At 35.5% G+C, this 18,885-nt stretch overlaps 2 protein-coding genes across 11 annotated transcripts in view; one reads left to right on the top strand and one right to left on the bottom strand.

Moving 5' to 3' along the window:
• Nucleotides 1-376, bottom strand: part of LOC141565487 (scaffold attachment factor B1-like) — a 48,400-nt gene extending 48,024 nt beyond the window's left edge. For 9 of the 10 annotated variants that reach the window (XM_074308618.1, XM_074308604.1, XM_074308609.1 and 6 more), the window contains exon 1: nucleotides 74-375. In XM_074308618.1, coding sequence (XP_074164719.1) covers nucleotides 74-259 — 186 coding nt within the window. In that variant the 5' untranslated portion in view covers nucleotides 260-375. Of the gene's footprint in view, nucleotides 1-73 lie in introns of all 10 variants that reach the window. The other variant, XM_074308578.1, reaches the window with a different exon arrangement.
• Nucleotides 377-715: 339 nt separating this feature from the next.
• Nucleotides 716-18,885, top strand: part of SAFB2 (scaffold attachment factor B2) — a 35,933-nt gene continuing 17,763 nt past the window's right edge. The window contains 11 exon segments of the mRNA XM_074308558.1: nucleotides 716-1,000; nucleotides 1,757-1,844; nucleotides 8,917-8,981; nucleotides 9,069-9,275; nucleotides 10,492-10,554; nucleotides 12,641-12,668; nucleotides 13,595-14,102; nucleotides 14,554-14,603; nucleotides 15,247-15,347; nucleotides 16,791-16,940; nucleotides 17,026-17,135. Of these exon segments, the coding sequence (XP_074164659.1) occupies nucleotides 815-1,000; nucleotides 1,757-1,844; nucleotides 8,917-8,981; nucleotides 9,069-9,275; nucleotides 10,492-10,554; nucleotides 12,641-12,668; nucleotides 13,595-14,102; nucleotides 14,554-14,603; nucleotides 15,247-15,347; nucleotides 16,791-16,940; nucleotides 17,026-17,135 (1,556 nt within the window). The 5' untranslated portion in view covers nucleotides 716-814.

Here is an 18,885-nt window from a genome sequence, read left to right as displayed (position 1 = left end):
CAGGCCACTTAAACCCCCCTCCCCCATCCATTCTCCCGACCCTCACACAAGACTAGGCCCTAGGAAGCTCCACCTTCTTGAGTCGGTCCATCAGGACGCTCTTGTTGCCTCCGCTATCCAGGTTCCGCTTCTTCAGCTCGGCCCGGAGGTCAATCACCCGCAGATCGCTTAGCCGCCGAGTCCCGGTCTCTGAAGAGGCGGAGCTGAGCCCTGCCGTGACAGAACTAGAGTCTCCTGCGCCTGACAAAATCTCCGCCATCCCGAAGGGTCCTACCTCCGCTGCCCCACTCGCACGATTCGGGCGACTGCCACAGATAGGAACACAAAATGGCGCCGCCTGCGAGCGAGCGGCACCAGCTTCCCCCACCCGTGGCGTCACTGCGCGCGCGCCGAGAAGGTGGTTCTTTTCGAGAGGCTCCCCCCCTCCTCCTTGAGGCGCATGCGCAAGGCCCTTCTGAAACCAGGAAAAAGGGAAGGAAGGAGCTTCACTGTCTTAGGTGCGCAGGCGCTCAAAACCCAAGAGAAGTCCCGCCCCCAACTAGTAGGGCACATGCGTAGTACAAGTGTGTGTGTGGGGGGGAACCTGGCTACGTCGATGTATCACGTGGCTGTATTGCGTGCAGCCCTACCGCACGCATGAGCAAACGCCTTCCGAGGTGGGGGGAGGGAAGAAAGGTTGATTCGGTTGACGCGCATGCGTAACCGGAAAAGAGGCAGGCTAGTGCGTTTTCCTCGCAAACGGCGCCATTTTGTGTTCGGAACTGCCGCAGCGACTGCTGTGTGTGAAGTGGGTAACGAAGACAGGGCGCCCAGGATGGCAGAGGCTCTGTCAGGAGCAGGCGATTTGGGATCTGGCTCGGCGGGTCTCGGCTCCGCCTCCTTGGAGACCGGGACCCGGCGGCTAAGCGATCTGCGAGTGATCGACCTTCGGGCCGAGCTGAAGAAGCGGAACCTGGACACTGGCGGCAATAAGAGCGTCCTGATGGACCGACTCAGGAAGGTGAGGGACCGGGGCACATCCGGGGCCCGGCGCTGTCTGAAGGGGGCGGGTGGAGAAGATGATGACACCGGTACGTGATCTCTCGGCCGCGCACGCGTATTTGAGGCTGGGGTAAGAGGGGTGCGCTTCCGAGGTTCTAGTCGCTGTACCCCCAGCTCCGCCGTGCGCACCCCTTGTCAACTTGCTCACTCCATTCGGCCAAAAGAGAAACTTAGGGAGCGGGTGCCCTGCAGCGGAGCTGGGCTCCTGGGGAGCTGATAAGCCAGAAAATTCGTGTCGGGGTGGGAGGGAGAGATGTCGGGAGAAAGTACTACATGTTCTGGCACTCTGGCCGCTGTCCATCCTCACGCCGGCTTGGACTGTGGCTATGCTGCACAGAAGTATAGCCCTTTGACCTTTTGCTCAGATCATTGCCTTTCTCATTCGATACAAAGTTCAAACAACCTGTTGCTTTCTGGTGGACTTAAAAAAAGAAAAAAAGAAAAACCTGATTGTGTGCAGTACGTATAAATGAACGGCCAGGATGTAAGTCCAGCGTTCATTGAGAAACGTACGTCAGCACCTCAAACAGGTATGAGCCATTTTGGTATGTTGATAGTGAAGTTTTCCTGCCTGACTTCTGGGCTGCTTGCCCAGCCAGAGGAGCAGTAGAGCGAGAGTAAGGTACTGAATGTTTATTACAGCGAAAGTTTATTGCTAATAAAATGCATAATGTCATGTGGCTAATAAGCTCTTATAAAACTAATATCTTAATAGGCAATTGAGGAAGAAGGGGGCAATCCTGATGAAATTGAGATTGCATCAGAAGCTACCATCAAGAAAATTCCAAAGAGATATATCAAAGGTATGTATGTAAACTCAAGATAGAGGTATTGGAGGACAGAAGCAGGCAGAGAACACCTTTTCTGTTTTCTGTATTTCTTTTCCCACATTAATGTAGTTTTGATTTTATGTTTTTAAAAAGTGAGCTTAGTATAGCATTTAATTGAACTAGGCAGAAAGCCTTACAGGTGCTTTCAAATGCCCACAAGCTCTTAGCCTTATCAGTGTACTTAATACCAAATTTCTTTAATAATTGCACTCATGATAATAAATAGTAATAGCAATTTTTTCTTCCATGTGGATTTCAATTAAAAATGAAATATTTTGAGTTATATTATCTCATTTGATCTTGATCATATTTTTGAGATATTTGGGGAAGTGGAAATTTTATTGCCTAATTTTCAAATGAGGAAGCTCAGAGGACAAGCTGCGCTATAGGAAGAAATATCTTTTAGTTAGTTGATTAGCATTTTATGTGAATTAATTGTAACTAGTATATAAAAACACTTGCCAAAGACTTTGGATCTTCAAAAAATACTGTTTATATTCCTTTTCCTTCCCAAATTTTGATCCATTTTATGACTGATGAGCTAAAGCCTGCTAGCATATTGTGATTATTTTGCTATGGGACTCAGGTCCGTTGTGTGCAACTTTAGTTTTTTCTGGCAAAGGTATTTTATAAATATATACTGTTGTTATGACTTCACTTAGCAACATTTTTAGCTCAGGTTTTTAGGGAGTCCTATGATTCTTAAATTAATACCTCCTGACCTGTTTTCCAGGTTAGTTGTTTATGATATTAGATAGCTTATTTCCCCTTCCCTCCCATCTCCCCCAAGCCTTTTTTTTTCCTTTGGTATATATTAATATTTTTTATTTAATATTAAAGATTTCTACATACATGGAAGAACATTAAAGGATTGTATATGAAACAATCTCTACTTTAAAAAAAACTTAAAATAACTTTATTTTCAAAATTATTCTTTGTGCTTCCTTCCAAATTAGAACATTTTTCTGTTCCTGCCCTTGCCTTTTAAAATTGTTTCAGTTGGCATATTCTTTTTTTTTTTTTTTTTTAAACATTCTTTCTAATAACCTATCTTCTCAACTCCTTTATCACGAATTAAAAACGGAGGGGGAAAATACCTTTGTAACAAATAAGCATAGTTAAGCAAATGATGAACATAGTAGCCAACCTCCTAAATGATATATCTTCTATACTTTAAGTCACTCAGCTTGGAAGATGGTTAAGAGGTGTTAAAAATACTACTTCATATATACACTGGAAAACTGATTGAAAGACAAGAACTCTAGTCAATACTAGGGCCAAAGTTGTTTTCTTTTACAGTATTGTTGTCCTTGTATGAATTGTTCTGATCAGTTTATTCTATCCCCAGGATTTTTTGCAATCATTTTTTTTGTCATTTTTTACAATATTCCATTACATTCACATACCATTATTTGTTCTGCCATTGTGGGTTTCCTTTTAGATTGCAGTTCCTTTTTTTTCCCTTCTTCTTTTTAATCTACCCTTTCCCTCCCTCCACACATGCACATGGATATTTGTTTTCTTTGTGGATGTTCATCTCTTGACATTATCTTCCCTCTTAATCTCTCCCTACCCTCATTCCTAATTGTTTCTCTGTTGAATTTGATATATCTGCACCAAATGATGTTTGTATAGTTAGCCCTACTTTAGTCATTTTATGTGAATGTGCTTCATCAGATGCCTCTTCCCTCTACTGCTTTTTCCAGCTTTATTCATGCATAGCAACTATGAAAACACAAGTCTCATCCCCTTCTTTCTCCATTTGTAGAAGAAAATCAGTCTACTCTCCAAAGCAAAATTTGTATTTCAGTTATCAAACATTATTTTTTCTCTAATTCCCCTCATTTACTGGAAAAAATAAGAAAAACATCATTTGCAACATATATGAATTATCAGGGAAAACATTACTTCATTGGTGGTGTTCAAGAACTATTGCATTCTGAATCCTTCACCGCTTTTTTAGGAGGTAGGTGGCATCAATCATCTAGTTTTCTAGAATTGTGGATCCTCATTGATAGAGTTCTTGAGTCTTTCAAAGTTATTGTCTTTACAATGTTACAATTATTTTATTAGTTATTATTCTGGTTGGTATCATCACTTATTTCCTACAACAAAAAATGCTACTATAAATATTTTTCTACATAAGATTCCTTTTTCTTTTTGTTTGGTATCTTTAGAGGTTATATGCCTAATAGTGGCATAATTGGATCAGAAAATACAATTTAATAAATTTTTGCATAATTTCAAATTGCTTTTATGCATAGCTAGACTAATTTGCTATTCCATTGATGTTATATTAGTGTTCCTGTTTTTCCCCCAATATTTGGTAGTTAATTTTTTTGTCCACTTTGCTAATTTTGATTGATGTGAGCATGGTATCTCAGTTGCTTTAATTTGCATTTCTCTAATCATTAATGATATGTCTAACATTTTTTCATGGCAATAGGAAACTTAAGAGTTGCCTATTGTCCTTTGACCATTATCCATTGACAGATCTTACTTATATAGATTTGGATCATTTCTTTATATATTTTATAAATGAGGCCTTTATTAGAATAAAATTTGTTGCAAAGATTTTTTCCTCCCCAGTTAACTGTTTCCTTTCTAATCTTAGTTGCATTGAATTTGTTCATACAAAACTTTAATGTAATCAAAATGTCTATTTTATCTTAAGTGATTCTTTGTCCTTTGACCATAGATCTGACAGGTAATTTTTTTCCTTCTTCTTCTAATTTGTTTATAATGTCACCTTTTATAGCTAAGTTGTGTGTCCATTGTGAGCTTATTTTGATGTATGATTTAAAATATTGTTTAAACCTAATTTCTGTTAGACTGCTTTCCAGTTTTCACAACATTTTTTGTCAAATAGACTTTACCCCAGTACCAGGAGTTTTTGAGTTTATTTAACATGAGGCTATTAAGGTAGAATACTCTGGCATATTGTGTACCTTATGTGTTTTACTGATCAATCTCTGTTTTAAAATTAGTATTTGTTTTGGTGATTACTGATTTTTATAAGTTTGATAATCAGGTACTTATAGGTTACCTTTTTCACTTAAAAAAAAAAATTCCCTTGAGATTCTTGATCTATTGAGCCTCCAGATGAATTTTGCTGTTATTTTTTCTCATTCTGTAAAATCGTTTGATAGTTTGGTTTGGCATTGAGAAAGTAATTTAATTTAGATTGCATAGGCAGGATTTTTTTTTGTATTTTTATTTCAAAGTAATTTCTTACCTCTGGTCTTTCTATCAGAAAATCTTGAAATCCCCTATAGTCCATTTTTTTTCTCCTTATAGATTATGTTCGGCCTTTACACAGGGTAAGTTATTTTTGTTTGTAAGTGTATCATTTGCCTTTTGGAATTGTCTAAGATTTCTCATATATAGTAGAGGCTACCAGATCTTGTGTGATCCTGACTAGTTTCTTGGTATTTGAATTGCTTCTTTCAGGATACTTGTAGTATTTTTTTATTTGATATGGGGATTCATAATTTTGTGTGATATTCCTGGGACTTTTCAATTTTGGATTGTTTATTCATTTTGGTTTCTGGTTCTAATAGATCTGGGCAGTTTGCATTTATGATTTCTTGAACTGTGGTGTTGAGGATTTTTTTTTTTTTTTAATGGTTTTTAGGGAGTCCTATGATTCTTAAATTAATACCTCCTGACCTGTTTTCCAGGTTAGTTGTTTATGATATTAGATAGCTTATTTCCCCTTCCCTCCCATCTCCCCCAAGCTTTAGATTTTGTTCTAATATTTTTTTTGCTGTCTCACAGAGTCATTGATTTCTGTTTGGTCTATTCTAGTTTTCAGGGATTCTGTTTCTTGGGTAAGATTTACCACTATCTTCTGAACTATTTATTCTCCTTATTCTTTGCTCCTGAGCTTTTATTTCCTTTTTTTTTTTTTTTTTTTTTTTTTTTTTTTTATCTCTTGCTTCATTTCTTCTAGGTATTCATGTAGTCTTTGTGGAAAATCCATCTTTTCCTTTGAGTCACTGCTTGCAGTTGAGGTGGCGCTGCTGTTGAGAGGTCATATCCAGGGCAGTCAACTGAACACTATTAGCCCATTCACCTAAATTATGGTATAAAAAATTATGATGACATCATTCTGAAAATAAAAGATTCCTTTTGTTTGTCTACATGTTTTACACTAAGGAATTTAAAAATAAGACAGGACTTTAGTGTGTGCTTTTAAACTATCAATTTGATAAAATTTAGAAAGACTAAAGTATTTAGATTTCTGTATGCAAGACAATAGAAGCACTGAGTTGTTCATTTTCTTGGGAAGAAATTTTTAAAAGCAGCTATTGTTAATTAAGTGTGACTCTACTACAAGCAGTGGAGGACATTGCTTAGAAAGTCAGAGTAGAAAATTATTGCTGGCACTATCCCAAATTTTAACCTAGATGAGTTTTATTTATTTATTTTTTTAAAACTCTACAGCTGTCTTTGGAAGTTGAACTCTTAAAATGCATTAAAATTCTTGTAAATTTGGATATATTATCTAAAAAGCTAAAATTCTGACAGTTTTTAAGGTCTAAAATTAGCCGTGATTAAAAAAAAAAAAACCAAAACTTTAGTCATAATAAATTTAAATATTTTCATAGGCATCTCAAACCAAGCATGTCTAAAGCAACTCATTTTTCCCTCAAACTTTCTAATGTTTCTATTTTACTTGTGGGTACCATGATTATTCTAGTCGTCCAGGTTTAGTCTTGTGTACCCTTGTCCTCTTACCCCACATAATCAATAATTCCATGATTAACTCCACACTTCTCCTATATGCCCTCAGTGGATCACTGGGTTTGGAATCAGGAAGACCTGAGTTCAAATTTAGCCTCAGGAACTTCCTAACTGTGTGATCCTGGATAAGTTATGACTTCTGTCTGCCTAGTTTTCTCATTTGTAAAATGGGGATAATAATTGCACCTACCCCCTGGGGTGGTTAGTAAAGATCAAAAGAGATAATATTTGTAATAGTGCCTTGCACATATATGTGCTAATAAATGGTTCTTCCTTTCCTTCCATTCTTCTTTCCTTTTCCCTCCCCTCTCTTTTTCATACAAGTATCCACCTTAGTTCAATGGCTCATTTGGTTTCTAATCCAGTGGTCCTCAGACTTTTTAAATAGGGGGCTGGTTCACTGTCCCTCAGACTGTTGGAGGGCCAGACTATAGTAAAAACAAAAACTCACACTCTGTCTCAGCCCATTTGCCATAACCCAGCGGGCCACATCTGGCCCGTGGGCCATATTGAGAACCCCTGCTCAAATCTATTCTAGTAGTTGTCAAAGTTATTTTCCTAAAGCATATTTCTGACTGCATCTCCTCACTACTTAATAAATTCAGAAGGAATATAAAGGCCTATTTAGTATTTAAAGCCCTCTACAATCTAATTCCAACATATCTTTCCAACATTGTATGTCATTCTGTTTCACAAACTAGCGTCTTTCTTTGTCTTAGTGTTTCTCACGCAAGACTTATCGTTGGAATGATTGTCTCTCATTTCTGAAATGTATTCTTAGAATCTATAATTTTCTTCAGTTTTTAGCTTATGCATCACCTTTTACAGGAAGTCTTTCCTTATTTTCCCTCAAACACAATATTATATTTTGTATATGCTTCTATCTTGCTTCTCCTTAAGGGCAGTGTCATAAACATCTTAACAAATGCTTGTTATGATTCATTGACACTATTAAAAATCCATATCTTTATTTCATTTATAATGAAATAGGAAATATTGATTGGTTTCAGAATGCTAATTTTATTTGCCCACGGGAAATATAAATAATGCTTGTGGTCAGTTGTTAATCTACTTCATCAGAAATTTTGTTATTGTGCAGCTCTGAAAGTAGATGAGAGATTTTGAGTCTTTTTCAGTATGATTTGTGATTTCTCATGCAGTTGGCTAAAATTCAGCATTCAAGTCAAATACATGAGCATTTAAAGTAAAAATTTGGAATATAACAAAACTTATCTCAGTTTTTCAAGTTACTGCCTAGAGGTGGCTCAAAATTAAAATTTTGAATGACTCAAAACTTTTTAAAAAGTTCACAATAATATTCTAACTTAGAAAAATAAAAATTATTTTTGAAGCATTATGGTGTGATGGTTCTGGATATCTTAAATGTGTTTTTGATTAGAACCAATTCTTTTAAAATTTAGCATGATGCTTTCATTATTCTGTTAATATATTGTCTTCTCGAAGACATAATTGTACCCTTACCAACAACTGAATCAACTGCCTTTCTTTAAAGTATTGCAGTTGTAACACAGTTTCTTCTCATAGTTGGAAAGCAGGAAGAAATGTTTCTTCCCTCTTTTTTTTTTTTTTTTTTTTTTTTATCTTTTTGCCCTGCATATACTCCCTTCCTTCCTTCCCCCTTCATAAATGTTCTACTGTTCCTTTAAATAACAAAGGCAGCTGTACAGTACCTTGGTGATAATTTTGGAGGAAAATTGCTTATGTTTATGTAATTATTGATTTTGGTCACATTTTTGTTGGTACATTTAGTTGTATGTCTCATTCCGCCCTTCTCTTTCTCCCTTCTTCCATCCCTTCTCTCCTTCCCTCCCCTTCCTCTGCCAATTATTCTGCCTTACTCCTAGAATCTGCCCTTTTGTGAGTGATTAGGTGAAGACTGTCTTTAAATGTTAGGTGTACTTTGCATAGATGCAGTAAATTTGATGCCTAAAGTGTCATTGTGAATTTGAGATTTCAAGATCCATATTTTATGATACCACAGGTATCAGCAAGTATTTTATGATCTGATTAAAGTGTAGAGCTGTTTTTTGTTTTTTAAAACCCTCACACAGCTTGAGATTGCAAGCCTATTAGCTGATGTCTAGTGATAATTAAGGTTAAACTACTACAGCACAGCAAAAAGAAATTGGATACTTCATGAAATTCATACTAACTTAGTTCGATTATACTGGAAGAAGTTGAGCAGTTAAGTCTCTTGCAGTTTTTACAAAGATGAATTAGATATAAGAAGAGAATTTCTATAAGAATGTATGATATTTCACAATTATACTGTTGTTAGGGCGTAAGCCAGAGGAAGAGGGTGCTGAAGATAATGGACTAGAGGAAGATTCTGGAGATGGACAGGTAAGTGGATTCATTTTGGTAGTGCAATATACTAGTGCTCCATTTCAGTCCAAGTAGCTATTATATATACTTTTTTTGTTTTTGCAGGAGGACAATGAAACAAGTTTGGATAACTTGCAGGATATAGACATGATGGATATTAGTGTGTTAGATGAGACTGAAATAGATAATGGCAGTGCTGCTGACTGTGGTGAAGACTACAGTGCTGATAATATTCTTGACTCCTTGTCTGATAGTAAAGAAAATGCTGATGCAGAATTGAAACAACTTCCAGATCAGCTTACAGAACATACTGTAGGTAACTTGGAAACATCTCAGAAATGTACCAAAACATTTTTAAAATTCAAAGAATACAAGCATTGGTGTAGCATCTCCTACACATGTGGAATCGAAGTATTTTAAATCAAATAGATACTGTTATTGTCAATAAAGCCTTAATTCGGGGTCTAAAAATTTGTGGGATATGAGACTAATTATGTCCATTTAACACTTATGTAGAACTTATCAGTTATAAAGGATAGCTTAAATTTAGTTTCTATTATCAGTTTTTGCTCTTTTATCAAATGTTGCATTACTGTCAGGGAGATGGGTTTAATTCTTTCAGGTACTCAATACATTATCTGCATCATGGTAAAAATTGTCAGAGGAGTAATCAGTTATCGCTTCAACAAGAATCTATTTTTTTTTTTTTTTTTTTTTTTTTTTGGCAGCCATAGGACCATCTGGTTGTCTTGGTGTGGACATTTTGTATTAGAATTGACATTTTTGTACGATTCATAGTGAATTTGAATTACAGGACTGAACTTAAACACTTCAGAGTTGGGAAAAAAAAGTGTAATTCTTAGCATTCTTTCAGCTTGAGAATAAATGAGCACAATTGGAATTGTGTAATAGGTCTTTGTTGTTTCTTCTTTGCAGACTTGTATGAGCATTTCTGTGTTTACAGCATCTATTTTCTTTCCTTGTAATTTCAGTAAAAATTTCAAGCTTAGAAAAGAGAACTGTTATATAACAGATTAGTTGTGTGACCATGAAAAGATCGCTTAGTCTTCTGGTGCTGTAGAGCTTTCACATTGATAAAATAATCTCTCGGGTCTTTTTCCCTTTTTCTCTTCTCTCCCGTCCCCCACTGCAAACTGAAAATGTTGGAATTTTTCTTGACAATTTTCCCTAGACTTAGATAATCTTAGATTTAGAAGTAGAAGAAACCTCAGAAGATATATTTAGTGCATTAAGTCCTGAGTCTTAAAAGTTTCTAATAGCTAAGTTACATTTTAATTTGCAATCTTAAAATAAAAAAAAAAAATAGAAGTAGAAGGTAATGTAATTTTTCTTTTGTGCTTCGTCTTAAATCTACTGGAACATGACCTAAATGGGTTAAATATAATGGCTAGAAAATGATGAAACTGGTAGGCGGTTTCCTCTTAGAATATTGTTTTATTCTGACATCTGATGGCAAAGGTATGATTCTTTTTGTCTCTGTGAGGTAACCTTTCGTTTACTTTTTCAGGTGACTGGAGAAAGAGTTGGAAATAGTTTGGATGCTTCATCATCAGACTTCACTATAATACAGGTAAATTACCTTACAGTTTTTAGGATCTTAGAACTAGGCTTATCTAGTATCTAGATTTAGAACTGGAAAGGACCTTAGATTTTCTAATCTGTCCCCTTCATTTTAGAGATTAGGGAACTGAAGCCCAGAAAAATTAATTGTAACCTAAGACTACACATGTAGGATAAGTAACAGAACCAGAATTTTGAAACCTGGCCTTCTTGTTCTTTGTGTGTGCGCTCGTGTGTGTGTGTGTATGTATATGTATGTATGTGTGTATATATATACATACATACATACACACACACACACACACATATATATATATATATATATGGGGGTTTTGTTTTGTTTTGTTTTGTTTTTAGTATTCTATGTACTATATACTTTTAGTTCTGTCCATTTAGCCTCCAAAATGTTTCTTGTACCTGTCCCTTTCTCTTCTCATTGCTACCACATTGTTGTAGGACCTTGTCACCTCATGATAAGTTGAGATAGGGTAGTTATAGGAAAAGGAGAATGATCTCAGACCAGATCAGCATGCTATTATTATAGGAGCAACTATAATGAATGTGTAGAGATGGGGGATCAATTCAGAGCCAAAATATGAATCAAAAGGTTTGGAGTTAGAGGGGTCTTAGGAAATCTAATTCCCTTTTTTTAGGTATAAAGATACCAAAGTCCAGAAAAGTTTAATGACTTTTGCCCAAGGTCACTCAAATCCTAAATGGTAGATTGTAGGACTCAATTCTCAGTTTCAAATCTAGTACTTTTAATATAAGTAAAAACTGATAAATTGGGTGATGGTGCATTAGGAAATTGAATTCTGTTATACAATTTGTTAAACTAGGTCAAGTGAAAAATGGGTGGAATTAGATATGAAAACCTGAAACTGAAAAATCATACAAATAAAAAGACAGAAATATGCTATTTATTTATTTATTTTATATATTTGTTTCATCAGTTTTGGGTACACCTTCCATGGTGGCAGATTTTAGTTTCTATCCATGCCTTAGTGGATAGTCTTCATGGATTGGTATGACTAAAAACAGTAATCACTTAGTAGCCAGCTTTCTGATGCTGAGCATCTTGTAATTTAGCGAGGCTAGTCCTCAAAGTATATAAAATCTACCATCAGGCCTATACTGGAAGATTTTCCAGCCTGATAGGATCTGCCTGAGTTTGAGCACCATTTGGCATAGCCTTCTTTTGTCCAAGATTATAGTTTTACATTGATAGAAACTTGTATTTTCTAATAATTCCGTATAGTTTAAGATAATTTTTAAATGAATAATTTGACTTACATCCATTGTTCCAAATGATTTCTTTGGCAGCTTCACAGACTAATAATTTTCTGCTTGAACTGGGCAAAAGCAGATCTGCATAGAGACAAAATTGAGTGAGTCAGAAAGAGAGGCTTTAATAATCTATGTTTTTTGTCTCAAAAATGAGGATTGAGACATGACCCCAAATAGACAGCTCATTGGAGGGTGGGAAGTTGGTTCAAATATCATTCTTATAATAACCAATCATAGAGCTTCCATACAATCCATACTTAAAAAATCTTCTCTAACATTCTGCTCCCTTCCTACTTTTTAAAGTACTCAGCTCTCCTCTCCCTTTAACCCTTCAAGTCAGTTAAAAATCTAAAGATACTAAAGCGTCCATAGCAGTACCTGCACAGATACTATTAAGAGAAATTCTTCCCCTTCTTGTCTTATTACCCTCCAGTTTTTCCCTTGGGAAGTTTCATCTTTCCTCCCCTGCCCACAGTCTCAATTTTTTGTTTTAGATGGGACAATCACTGGTTGTGTGTTGTCTTTGAATATTGTGGGTATCTGCTTTACAATGTTTTACTAATTGAAGTGTGTACTCAGAAAACATGGGACATCATAGTTCTGTAGCAATCGGTTCTTATGAATAGTTAGGTGAATTTCAAGGAAAGCAGAATTAACAAATTTAAAATGGCTTAAAAGTTAACTTGAAATTATTAAATGAAATGATTTATTTTCTAGGGGCATTGTCCCATAAGTTGTTAGGTGACATGTTTCTCTGCCTACTGTGGAAAATGATTGGTTATGGTGCTTTGCTTTGTTTTTCTTCATAGGATACTGAAGAACCACCCTTGGAGCCAGGTACTGTTAAACAGAAACATGATAGTTATGGCTTGGCAATTTCCCCACTAATCTTTTTTTCCTAAGCTTATTTTTTTAAAAAGAAGTATGACTGTTGTATGTTTAAATGGTGGACAATCCGGATCACACAAGGATCAGAGATTGGAAACCCAGTCATATCACCAGATCTGTGGAAGTTGTGTTCTGGTTAGTTGAGGTAAAATATTTGTTAAGATGAAATGGTTATTTACATCTCTTAACCACATTCTTTGAACTGATCTTGAAATAATTTACTTAAGTCATTCTTTGTGCTTCTACACATGAAACAGATCTTGTGATATTGTTCAGTATATTTATTTGGTAATTTTGATTAAAGCAGTTCAGGCAGTGTAAAACTGTTTTAGGGGAAGTTAAAAACATAAGAAGTAACTGGATTCCAGAAGAGGAAAGACAGTTTCTACATGAGAATTCCAAACGTATTGTTCCCTTTCTGGACTTCAAATAATACTCCTGCACCGTTGGAAGAGTTTCTGGTTTTCGTGTTGGACTGTTCTGTTAAAAAGAATTCAAAAGAAATTTGGAAATTGAGCTGTCAGTGAATGGTGACTTTCAGTTAAAGACCTTGGACTTTGGAAGCTAAGTGTGAAGAACGAGACACGAACAACAACGTAAAGAAGAATCCCAAGATACAGCCAGAAGGGTTTTGGGGGTTAAATCTGTGGGGTCCTTTTACCTTCCCTATAGTTTTTGAGGCTTAATATACTAGACTGTTGGAATGTAGGTAGTTTTAAACAGTATAAGTTTGTGTACATCAGGGTTTTCCAATCTCTGTGTAGCTAGCAGTTCACTTCGTGTTAGTGTGGCAGCCGTGCCAGTTCCGCATTTGTGATTGCTTTATTTCCCTGGTAATTAAACCTTGTGCCATTCTATTCCTGTTAAATCCATAGAAAATGAGAAAATACTCGACATTTTGGGGGAAACTTGTAAGTCTGACCCACTAAAAGAAGAAGGTTCCGACCTGGAGCAGCCATTTTCACAAGATGCAAGTAGCGTGGGGCCAAACAAAAAGCTTGCAGAGGAAGAGGACAATTTTGTCACCACTCATCCAGAGGAGGATGCGTTAGATTTGGACAACGAGTCAACACAAGCAATTGCCAAGAAGGCAGAAAAGCACTTAGATCTAGTGAAAAGGGAGAAAAGCGAGCAGAAAGTAGAGGAAGAGAATATGGACTCTGACACTGTAGTGGTAGAGAACCTAAATGATCAGAGTAGCAAAGCATCAGAAAATGCAGAAGCTTCTAGCGAGGAAGCCCAGGAAACACCAGAGAAAGTCTCAAGCCCCGAAACCAAAGAAAGCAAAGAAGACGTTAAGAAAAGTGAAGATGAAGCTTATAATGAAGACTCACCTGCTACTAAAGAGTCCTCTACCAATGAGGGCGGTGATCAGAAAATGAGGTTTGTTTTTTCTCAGTTTTAGACCAGATGCTATCTTTTTTTCATTGGTCATTTAATGACACACATAAGCTGTTTTCTTCAATTGGCCAGCCAGACTGATGAAATTGTAGTTTACTTCTAAAGATTGTTTTACTTCCCTTTGTGTATTTTTTAATGGGTGATTTGATTTCTTTCCTTTTCTCAACCTAACATGGTTGTGTTTTTAAATTGTTCCTAATTGTTATCTTCAGCTAAAGAGAATTGACTTTAGGAATCTGACTTACTACTTTTTGTCAGATTTCCAGTACAAGTTTGCAAAGCTGTCTTTTAAATTTTTATTTCAGACCTAATTTTCTGGTAGGTATTAAGTTGTAGCAGATGCCATACTTTTTTTTTTTTTTTTTTTTTTTTTTTTTGAGTTAGTTTTCCTATTGCTTTTTCCTGCTTGAGTAACATTAACTTTTGTCTCTAGTTCTGTTGAGGACGACACAGATATAAAGCCAACCTTAAAGGATGACAAAGGTATGGTTTTCCTTGTGGGATAGACAAATTGATTATATATTTTCCCTCTCTTGGAGGCAGAAAGTTGTTCCTTAAATTTGTATTATTCCTGCGTACTTTTTAAAGATATGATTCTAAGACATAGACTATTTTGAAATTAGCTTTTGAATATCAGTTTTTCATTGATGCTTTTGGTAGGACTGTAGGGCACTATCCAGTTTTATTATGAATATGGTTAGCTTTTGAATATTTGGGAAATAGAATTAGTTTTTGAATGTGGCTTTCATCTCCCAGTGATCATGTTATAGCATCATGGTCAATTTTTTTCCTAACTGGCTAACTCAACAGCAAAAATTTTGACAATTAAAGTTAAATTACCAATCATACAAAATAGTTTTGCGTAATAGAAACTATTTGTTTTGGATCTTCTCTTATATCTTATTGGAGTTTGATGTTTTATAGTCTTGTGAGTTTATGCCCTACGTAACTTATTGTTACCACAAAGATTTTTTTTTATTTGATATTCCTGAAAAAATTTAGAAATTACTAATGAACTTGAACTTGGGGACTTGAAATTATGTTTAAATGGTTTGTCTTTTTCTTAAAAACTTTCTGGTAAAGTGGTGATATCTTTTTTTTTTTTTTTTTTTTTTTTTTTTTTTAGGTCGGGTTAGTAGCAGTTCTGGTAGGAATTTGTGGGTTAGTGGACTTTCTTCAACTACCAGAGCCACAGACTTGAAGAACCTTTTCAGTAAATATGGAAAGGTAAGGTCCTGCACTGCCAGTTTTACCCCTAGTTGTAGCTAGATTTAAAGGGAACAATTTTAACCTGAGGTGGCAAAGATATTTCCTAGAACACTGGATAGATTTTATGTTTTCTTTGTTCACTTCACCATTCCTTCCCAGGGAATGACTCTCTTCCTATCCTTAAGTAGAAGTTTAGCTTAAAACAAAAAGTTAAGCAAAACAACTATTGGTCTATCTGAAAATGTTCTGCTTCCTTCCTTCATAATTACATTATGGGCAATAACATGATACCTTTAATAGATTCCAAGTATTTTCCCATGAATATTTTGCATCCTCTTCAGAAGGGTCCAGTCACAAACACTGAGATGTTAGTGGACTTTATATTAGTAAATCTTAGCCTATCAGCTAATCAATCATTGAATTGCTGAATTCTTGATTCCAAGAATAGAAATTCTTTTGCATATGGATCCTATTTATTTTGTGTGTATTCAAGGGAGCTAGTTAGAACATTTATTTATAAGTAGCTGAATTGTTGAACTGTGCTCTATGTTTCTCATCATTTAAGGGTAATTTGGTGTATCAGGGTTTCCATGGTACATTTACTTTTGTAAATTTTTGTGAGATTAGGGCTGCAAAAGACTTTAGAAGGTATCTCATTTTGCTCCCTTATTTTACAGATAAAGGAAATTGATTCTTAAAGCAAGGTTAAGTGTCTCCTTGCAACAAAGATTTTAAGAGTTCTTAACTTGAAGAAACCTCTTTTGGGAAAAAAAAAAAGTATTATGGATAAAGAGCAACACAAAAACATATTAAGTCATTTGAGGATAAGGAGGAAGGCACCAGAAAAGGTCTTAGGTAGGAGGTAGTACTTGAGCTTAGCTTTGAAGGTTATCTAGAATTCTGAGAAGCTGAGGAGCAGGTACTAAAATAGGTAGAATACTGGATTTGGAGTTATGAGACCAGAGTTCAAATCCTGACAAGCATTTACTAGCTATATGATCCTTGGTGTGTTATTTAATCCAAGTTTGTTTCCTTTTTCATAAAATGGGAATAAAAGGAGGTCAATATAAAATGTAATAATAATCTGGATAATAATACACAAAGTGTTTTTCAAATCTTAAACATTATATAAATTTTAGTAGTTATTTATGTGTGGTGAAGAAAGCATTCCTGGTATGGGGGACAGCCTGATGATGTACATATAATTAGAGGTGCAATAGATAGAATATTGGATTTTCTCATGTGAAAGACATGAACAGAGACTCTTAATCTCCACCTATCATTTTATTCAGTTTATTGATTGTAAGGAACTTAATAGGTTTTAAGGAGTAATTCCTATAGCAGTAACAAGTATAATAATGACAGCAACTTTTGGATATTGGCTTATTGTCATTTTGAGTGATTTTTCAGGTTACTTTTGTACCAAAATTTATAAAATAAGATAAAATAATTTCCCTAAAGGTTGTTGGAGCCAAAGTGGTAACCAATGCCCGGAGTCCAGGAGCACGGTGTTATGGTTTTGTTACAATGTCTACATCTGATGAAGCTACAAAGTGCATTAACCACCTTCACCGAACAGAATTACATGGAAGAATGATCTCAGTAGAAAAAGTAAGTGGTGGTAGTTATGTGCTACTACATATTATACAAATGAAAGATCTTCCCTGTTCATCATTTCTGGCCAAATTAATTTTAGGCCAAAAATGAACCTGCTGGAAAGAAACCTGATCGCAAAGACTGTGAAATTAAAAAGGAAAAATCAGGCAGCGGGGAAAGACATCATTCCACTGATTCCCGGCCTGAAAGGTAAAGGAGTTTTTAAGATGTTGTTCTTTAGTGCCTTCTGGGTTGTAGGTTAGGGAGGACAGACAACTTGGAAAAGGATCCTGTACAGATGTTCCATAGCAGTATGGAAACTATATGAGCAGCAGCAACTCCAGTGGAGGGAATTACTGGGAAGTATGTTTTCTCATGAGCTTTTGTATTAGATATCACGGAATCATTATGGCTAATGATCATGTAGTCCAAGTTCCTCATTATAATGAGGCAGCTGAGACCCAAAGAGGTGAGGTGACCCAATATCACACAAGTAGATGATTGAGGAGTCTGATTAATCAACTGATTTCTTTTTCTATAATACTATTGTTGGTTCTCAGGAGCACGTTTCCCTTTCATATGTTTGGTATAGTTAGTATTTATGTTGTGACTTGCCTCTGTACTCTTTCTTAAGACAGTTTTTGTTTTGTTTTTTTAGATCATGAAATTATTTAATTGTTTAGTATAAAATCATTAACTAAAATCATTAAAATTATACAGGAAGTGCCTATATCTCCATATACCATAGTGTCTTTGTAAGATAAGCACAGTGGATGCTTCCAATTTTCCACATGCTGGCAACAGTTGATTTGTTTGCCATTATCTAGTTTTACTTAAACTCTAAAAGTGAATCTCTTGACTAATACTTGTTAGATTCATGAAACATTTATAGTTGTTTTGTTTTCATATTTTTGCTCTTACAAGAAATCTTATGGAGTAGACTAGTCCATGTGTGCTTTATTATTGATAGACCTTGAGCATTAAATATGGAACTGCAAGTTTTCATCATTTTGATGAAATTGCTACTTGTAGAACAGTGAATTACAGATATTGTCAGCTGAATTGGCTTTTTATACTTGGGAATGAAACCTATAATTTCATAAGCATTTTTTCCACATAAGATTTTGTAGAGAGTATTAACTAGAATTTAAGAATGGTAGAATATAGAGGCTAGGTCAAAAGAAGTGTTTGAATAATTTGATACGGAAAGTTCCTTCCAATGGTGATGGTCTGAAGAGTATTCTTAAGGAATTTAGGATTTTTCTTAGATCCATCTATTTCAGAAACCATCTATTACATAGCTTAAAAAAACAAAACAAAACACCAAAACCTGACTACAAAGTAAAAATGGCAGAATACATGACATAGTGAGGATGTGGTAGTCGTTAAGGAAAACATAGTAGGAAAACTTGGTGGAAGAGATGAAATTTGAACTGAAATTTGAAGGATTTCATTAGGGAAGTAGGCAAGTATAAGAGCAGTAATAATAATAGCTAACACTTACATAGTGTTGTTGTATGAGAAAAGAAAAAGGCAGTTCCAATATGTATAAATAAGCCCTGTCTGTCATAAATAGAAAATAATTATCAAGGGAAGACACTAGAATTGAGAAAGATTGAAGGGCTTCTAATAGAATGTGCTGCTTTTTTTTTTTTTTTTTTTTTTTTTTTTTTTTTTTGCTGAGATTTAAAGAAGTAAGGAAGCAGAATGGGCAGAGAGTATTCTAGGTATGGAACAGGGAAAATACTTAGAGTTGGAAGATAGAGTATCATCTTCAAGGAACTGCCAGGAGGCCAGTGTCATTGGATTGAATAATCCATTGGAGGGGTTAGTGAAGACTGAAATGGTGGCAGATTAGGAAGGGCTTTAAATGACAAAAGGATCCAAATATGATAGGAAAACATTGGAGTGTAGGAGGAGGGAAGGGTGTGAGGTGTTAAGATCCATTTTAATGAGAATT

Source organism: Sminthopsis crassicaudata, chromosome 1 (assembly GCF_048593235.1).
Source record: "Sminthopsis crassicaudata isolate SCR6 chromosome 1, ASM4859323v1, whole genome shotgun sequence".
Classification (NCBI taxonomy): domain Eukaryota; kingdom Metazoa; phylum Chordata; class Mammalia; order Dasyuromorphia; family Dasyuridae; genus Sminthopsis; species Sminthopsis crassicaudata.
Note: the sequence above shows the minus strand (reverse complement) of the source record. Positions and strands in the feature narration are given on the sequence as shown.